Genomic DNA, 8,164 nt, shown 5'->3' on the forward strand with positions numbered 1-8,164 from the left:
AGAGATGAACAAATGCGCAACAGACTTCCGTCGGAAGTAAAAACGCAAAGGATGAAAGGCGCCTCTCTTACCTGCGTGGGACTCTTGCAGCGAGAGTTGCGTGTCTTCTTTCGTTTCTCTTCCTTACCACTAGGGAAGATTAGCCTGTCCGCCGGCAGCTCGTGCTTTGGCGACTCGAAGCTGACGTCGAATCCTGAATCTGATGAGCTCGACATCTCGTCAAAGCCGCCCTCGCTGCAGTAGGAGTACTCTGATGACATTTTGAGCATCTGCCACTGAAACACCTTTTTCGTAATTTCTCATTAATCGAGCGCTCTCACAGGCTTTTCCGTTGTTCCACAACCATTTGTTAAGTTCTTAAACTACGGCCATACACATATATATATATATATATATATATATATATATATATATATCGGAAATATTAACAATAAATATTTTATTAATATGCTTTAATATTTGATATCCGGTAACACGGCTATCTAAACGATTGATCGCTATTTCACCGGAAACTCGTTACTACAGCCCTCGACCCTCTACCTCCTTATTACCACAATTTCAATTTACACGTTGAATAGTACATATAGATAGAATGTCAATGCAACTGTCAACTCGACACTATTATTCAACTCGAATTTATTAGAATCACAAGTTGAAAATGGAAAAGAAAACAAAACAATAAATAATAAGATGAATTAATGTACAATAAAAATACAACCGATAATCAATTAATGAAGTGCTCAATATTGGCTCGAAGTGCACTTGAATTCGTACTAGTTGAAATTTACTATCTAAAATAGAAAAATACAGCTGTCCGGAGTGAAAGAGGGTGCACAATAAAATAAAAGATTACTCGACTGATTGAAACGGGAGGAGAGATCGTCTCTCTCTCTCTCTCTCTCTCTCTCTCTCTCTCTCTATCTATCTATCTATCTATCTTAGTAGTGAGAGCCAAATTATCGCACGAAGAAACGAACAATCGCGCGGCTCTCACACGCTTTCGGCACCGAGCCACAACAAATTCAGATGAGGAAGTCGCCCTCGACGACTGACAAGACAGACAATACCTCCTAAGAGTCTGGATACAGGGGCGCGCAATTCCACTATCCTGATCCACTTCACAAGGCCCTCGGAGAGGATACGACCCCCGAGAACGAGCACCGGAGCAAAACGTTGATCCTTCCCGACAACGTTTTAACGACTGTGCGGGCGCCGGTGGCACGCGGCTAACATATATAGTCCTTGCAGGGTGGCGCGCAGACTACCCCCTCCAGAGCGCATCCCGCTAGCGTCGGAACCCGCCCCCGGGGCCCCCACTATCCCGTTGGCAGGGGCTCCGGACCCCCCCTGCCCCCCCCCCCACCCCCGCCACCCCCGCCGGCCCAACGCGACCCGCGCATGCGCCCTCAATTCGGAGCTTGCGCGACTCGACCAGGCCGCCCTTCCGATATCTCGGCCTCGTTGCCGAGGAGGCGCCTTCCTTGGAGGCGCTCAAAACTATCCATTTTCTATTGTCGAGTCACTACTCACATCTCGTTGGCAGTCCGCAGCGATATCATGGAGGGACAAATTCATCGCATTTTCAAGGAATATATATATATTCGAGCTTTTTATAGAAATTATCACGCGATCAACGCGCAATGCGTATTATATGACATACATGCGATAAATATGTGACCGAATGCTTTATTACCCATATTCTATAATTGCCAACTACGAGGCACATTTAGCTGCAAGTTGAGCGACGGCATAATCCCATGGAATGGGAATGTGCCATGTGTCATTTAAGTGCGAATCAACTGATAAAGATAGAATCCAGTGATATGGGAATCGACCGACAGGTAGAAAATCACCTTTCGACTGTCTTAATTTCTGTACTTATATCATTATACTTTAATCGATTGTTATCTGTAATTATGTCATTGTTTTGCTTCTTTTGCTCGATATTCAAAAGATCTATAAAAATCATTTATTAAATTTAGTTATAGACCAATGTGTAAAATTTTAAACAATCCACATAATGAAATACATTTTTAAAATAACAAACGATGTTGGGCTACTTTACGATTCTTGCTGTATGATTTTCACTTCAGTCGCGAAAAATGATGAAAAATGATGAAAAATTATATGATCCTCACGAGATCGATAACGATATATTTTGAATTGAATAACTTTTGAATTAAATAATACTGTTTGAAAATTGATTTGAAAATTGAATGTCAAACAATTCTTGTTTTGCGGTTATTTCGATAATATAATGCACGAAATATAGGAATATAGATGGTCGGTGCATGACAAATCGCGAGACAAATTACCATTAAAAAATAATAATTTATTTAAATATCAAACCTTCCGAGAAGATAGTTCGAGGAAATTGAAGCTCACATTTACAACGACACATTTATTTATCAATTTTTCTATGACGCCGATTGGGTCATTTCTTATCTGATATCTTCAAATATTTGCTCAACGCATGTAATTTTCTTAATATTCTCTTTATTTAATGGCTTTTTATTCTCACAGCGGCAAATTTGGAAGAAGATAAATTTATATATCAGTAGCCCTCGCATATAAATATGAAAAATAGCCGAGGCGAATTGTCCTGCTGCCACGCGCGCCTTGAGTGTTTGTACATTGATTCGCTGGTTGTTATCTATCGTACAAAGATATGTATTATTATCAGATATACAATCATTTTTCTACTTATCAGGATTCGATGAAAACATTTTAAAAAACTTTGTTTCTTCAAATAGGCATTTGTAATATTTCAGTAAAATATTTATATTTGTAATGAAGTAAGACACCTTATTCAGGTGACAATATTTTAAAGATTCAAAAGATCGTCGATGCAATTAAATTTATTGATTTTATTAATACATGTGTACGCTTGAAAAAAAAAGAAAAAAAAAACAATTAAAAAAAATAATTTTTCTTTTAAAGAAAGAGACAACATTGTAATATAAATAGCGTTTCTTTGAGTATACAAAATTTAGGAGAGGAGGGGGTAAAACTCAATCTAATACACAATATTCTATAATAATTATTATTAGCAAATTTTACTTGATTTAATATCAATATAAATATATTTTATCTAATTTTACTAGCCCGTGCGTATATACGCGTGTGTAATTAAATCAACGAATGATAAAGTTTAACGTATGAAATGAGAATTTTAGTAATAAAATAAAATAAAAGTCAAAAAATTTGAAACTACATAATAAAATGTGATAATAAAGTACGATGAGTAAAATATCGGCAGAATTATAATAACAACTATTTAACATATAATCATTGTCGTTTATTATTAAATTAATTTTATTATTCTGTTTGTACATTTTCAGCCAAAATTTTTGATGAATTTTATTACTTGCAATTACTTATGCTTGCTGAATCACCGGAATGTTGTATTGCGAGTAATGTAATATATAACATTTTATTTCTTTATCGATACTGAAAATAAAATTTTCATCCAAAATAAATTATTTAAAATTTCTTTAAAATGTAAATAATTATCAGTAGATTGTTTTACATATTTTTTATTCTGTTTCGTTGGAGTTTAAATTTTTGCAGCTGTATCATGCTATTTAAATGTCTAAATATCCACTATTTCGACAATTGATCGTATTGCATGAACAATTACATTATCAATATAAAAATTAATTTCATCATATTGATTCGGTTATAGTTGCTTTTATTGAATTTTCCATCTTGTAAAAACAAATGCAGTTTCTTATGGCACAAAGATTGGCCCATTAAACAAATCTAATTAATAAATTTTTAAAATTTTTTCTCATTTTTATGTATATGAAATACGAAGGGATGTTATTATCAATCGAAATTTTACCACTCGAGACTAGAAAGATCGATACATTATCACTGGATAAAAGATAAAAGCTTTCGAATTTTAAGAAAATATTCATTGACGTGAATTACGTTCTATCGGAATAAAATCTTAATTATTATACAACCCTGCACACCTAGACAATGAATTAAATCATATATTCTCATTATTTTCGATTATTTTTATTTATTATCTATTTGAATTAATAATTCGATAATTGTATATATCCACGACCTTCATATTATTACAGCATTTAATGAAAGTGCACTCGTGTACTCCTGGATTAATGTAGAATATTAATTCGATGTCATCGGAAATGGAAAGCAACCGATCAAACTTGTAACAAGTCAATGGCATTTCAGATTGATTTGATATTTGTCCTTTACGTTAGCGCACAAAACCTTTGTACCCGATCAAGCGTTTTATTTACGTGTATAAATTGCGATTACTTATACGAAAGGGTGTAAAAGGGCTTTGATTGGTCAGGAGACGTACATTCCGTGACCAATCGATGATTTAACTCGTCTGCGGGATTATTTATAAGCATAGTATATTTTTTATTCCCGTTCAATCGATTATATCAAATTCGATGCGTTAGGGTATTGAGGGAACCGGTGACATACTGAATTTTTTCCCTTTTGCATTAAGTAGTTGCATAAGTAGATTAATCGTTTATTAGCATAATACGCAAATGCAACGTATTTTATTTACTTTGATACGAATGCAGAGCTTAATAATTTTAATTTTTCGTGAAAATTATAAAAATTACGTAGTATATTGTGTACTAATGCAAGTATATATGTACTAATAAATAATCATACAAATTTGTTAAACATCTAATTAATCAGGTTGTAACTTAATTTTATATACACTATATTTATATTCAATTGTAGTTCGATCTTAATGTACAATTATTATGAACGGCAATTGTGCTTCGACACGAAGAATTTACATGCTTAAAGAAAATATCCATTTTATTTATTGACAGTACCTATGATAATAATTGGTAGTGATATGTTATGTTGATAGACTCGTCGTTACAATATTTACATGCAAATTAACTCGCACTTTTATAAATATTTTATTCGATCGTAAATTTTGAATGCCATAATCGTTACTTTCAATTTAGAAATTTCTACCTTTCGTTATGTTGAAAATGAGTATTATTCTCAATCGCGACTCGAACTGTTCACATTTAATTCGAAGGACATGGCAATAAATAATTTGTTGAAAAGCAACTAAAATCTCCCAAGAGGGTGTAACACCACATTGCAACTCTTTGCTATGCCCCTTTCCTTCTGCTATTGCGTGAAAAATTCGTTTGCCTGATAATACGCACCATGAAAAAGAAAAAAGGAAAGAAAAAGAGAAAAAAAAAAGTAATGGAGCCATTATAATAAAATTGCACATTTTCATCTGTAACCCTCGCTCGATTTTGAAAATTTTGTACATATGCGTATAAAGTGTGTATAGCAACAACAAAAGCTTAGCGTGAAATCGACTGCCGATGTCGTCATACCGCCGAAACGCTTACATGCTGAAAAATTATTGAAAATTATACGAAGGATTTGCTACCAATGCGTACGTAATTGAATACCAAATAAAAAGGGTACATTGTGAACATACACATGTAGCAAATTCGTTAAAAGGGGAAAATTTCACCTTTTTCGACACTTTACAAGCATTGCGGGAGACTTAGAGCATTGCTGTGGCGCTATTTGTGCAAAGCCATATATCTATCTTCTGTACTACTGGCCTTATGCCATTAATACTTTTCTAGTTTAATTCATTAGGACAATAATTTATCGCCGTTCCTCGTTGGCGGAGGGAACGCGAAGGGAAAATTATGGTAACATAGCTATAATGTTATTATAGCTCGAGGATTCCTTAAAAGCTAGGCATACTCTAACCTAGCGATACTCCAAGTCTAGTAAATATCCAAGTGAGCAAGAAAATACTCTCTTTTCTCTCTCTCTCTCTCTCTCTCTCTCTCTCTCTCTCTCACTCGATCATATTCCCAATCTTTCAGCGCTCGGTTTGATTTTCAAAATCCTCAAATTGTCCCGCAGCGAATAGGGGAACGCTATCGGTTACCGTTGATACAGCATCTACCAGGTATCCGGACCGAGCAGGTATACGATTCGCGAACCCCCTTCGTAGAAAGGGACAGCCGGCCAGTAGACACGCGGAACACGTCGGCCCAGGAACGGAGGAGGGTGCCCCGGGTTAAGAAATCCCGTGGACCTCCTCGACGCTGCAGAATAATTTCCAGAGCGACATGGCGACCTGGAGGACTGGTTGCCGACCGCAGCCGAGTCCAGGCATCAGCCGTTGGCCTCGCGGGCACGACGACGCCGATAAAATGGCAACACAGAAGCTCGGTTCGCGACCGATTCTACGTCCGATCTCTCCCGTGAGAAGTGGGTTAACAAAGGTTCCGCGGCCCCAAGGGAAGTCCATTCCCATGTCCCGGCGAGCTTCCACCGGCGCATTGTTCGCGATAATTTTGGCAGCCCGCGGCAAGTGCGTGATGGGACGGCCGCCAGGACTCGCTTTCGTTGCCCCGGACAATGGGTCCATCGGCCAGCACGCGATTGCCTACCGGACAACGTGAGGCTCGCTCGCATCATCGATGCCCCAACTCCCGTCCCATCGGCTGCTCGGAAAAGTGTGTCTCGTCCGACTTTACGGCTGCCCCGGTACCGTCGACGCGCTCCTGCAGTCGCCCTAGTCGCTCGCCGGGCCTTCATCTCTCTTAACTGTACCTCTCCCCCTCCACTACTAGCGCGCGAAGGCATTCTACTACTACGTCCTCTATATTTCTCTCTCTCTCTCTCTCTCTCTCTCTCTCTCTCTCTCTCTATATATATATATATATATATATATATATATTTCTTTTCTTCCATTCTCCGTACCCCTGGCCTATCCAACCCGTCCCCGCTCTTGACCCCATCAGTCTACGATCCTTCGTAGATACCGCCGTCGTCGTCGTCGTCGCCGCCGCCGCCGACACCACCACCACCACCACCACACCACTACTACCGCCACTACCGCCATTACCAACACTACATCACGACCGTCAACCGCCGCGGTCACCGTCACGCTCACTCTCCCGCCTTTGACTACGAGCTTTGACTAAGAGCTTACCGATCGCCCGGGACTACCGCTATATTTACAATGTAAGCGTTTCCCGATACCCCGCAGATGCCGTCCGTATTAAAAATCCAGCGCACTTCGAATATCTTAAGTGGCTTAATGCAGTTGCTCCTGGATTTTTACGGTATTGACGTGAAAGTATGCGCATAGCGCAGCCGCTTAAAACGCAAGTGAAAATGATGGTGTGACTCGCGCCTCTTCTCCATCTCCTTCTTTTAACTTATTTTTATTTACCTAACTGGGTGTATGCGCCATTCGGTGCCAAGAGGCGATTTCGATGTTTCCGCCCGACGTATTTTGTCTAAACTATTGTCTGATAATGGCTCGGATCATTAGATCGGTGATGATACAGACGAGTGACTCGATATCGAAATATCGTATTTATTCGGAGAACGGTAAATGAAAAAATTCATTTTTATCTATTTTCTGATTTTCTTTGTATTTTCGTGTTTGTTTTTGGCTTTTCTTTTGTAAGCACAGTCGATTATTCGAATTATTACAATAATTTGCCTCGACTTTAAAAAACCAAAAAAAAAAAAGAAAAAACAAGAAGAAATAAAAGCATTCGTTCTTTTCACTTTATTTCAAACTGTAAATTATCACAAGACAATATATACCAAATTTTGAAAGCATTTTGTAAAAATTGCTCTTGAAATTATCCGCCACACTTTGACAGTGTTGAAGAAATAATTTCTATTTCGACTCTGTAATAGATTACAGACAAGCGAATAAAGATGAATAGCCCAAAATTTTCAAAATAGGTACTATTGAATGCAATCTATTTTAGTCGAGAAACATTGCAGTCCTTAATTCCGAAAAAGGTATGGTTAGTTTTTGTTTTTGTTTCTCATGCCTTTACAAAGACTTAATTTTTCAATATATAAGAAGACTGTGCACAAAAGTTCTGATTCGAAAAATAATATGCAATATTACTATTTTGGTCAAAATTTTTCCTTTGTTAAAAGATAATAATCGATAAAAGCATTATAAGACTTAGACCGTATTTTACCGAGCGAACCTGAAAATCAGCAATCGGGAATTATTGTTAGAACATCGAAACGGATGTTTAATAAGGGCAGCGCCGTTATAGACACTTTCCAATTCGCGGGCTGGCCGGACTCGCGGTCTTTGCTCTTCGATTGAAATTCGTTCTCTTATCAAACAATA

The 8,164-nt window shown here is 37.7% G+C and overlaps 1 protein-coding gene across 1 annotated transcript in view; it reads right to left on the minus strand.

Moving 5' to 3' along the window:
* tap (basic helix-loop-helix neural transcription factor TAP) overlaps positions 1 to 1,143 on the minus strand; it is a 2,860-nt gene extending 1,717 nt beyond the window's left edge. The window contains exons 1-2 of the mRNA XM_011508299.1: positions 1,068 to 1,143; positions 72 to 284 (exon numbers count right to left, since the gene is read on the minus strand). Of these exons, the coding sequence (XP_011506601.1) occupies positions 72 to 269 (198 nt within the window). The 5' untranslated portion in view covers positions 270 to 284; positions 1,068 to 1,143. The remainder of the gene's footprint in view (positions 1 to 71; positions 285 to 1,067) is intronic.
* Between the last annotated feature and the right edge of the window lie 7,021 nt (positions 1,144 to 8,164).

The sequence above is a fragment of the Ceratosolen solmsi genome, unplaced genomic scaffold (genome assembly GCF_000503995.2).
Source record: "Ceratosolen solmsi marchali unplaced genomic scaffold, CerSol_1.0 scaffold1, whole genome shotgun sequence".
Taxonomy (NCBI): Eukaryota; Metazoa; Arthropoda; class Insecta; order Hymenoptera; family Agaonidae; genus Ceratosolen; species Ceratosolen solmsi.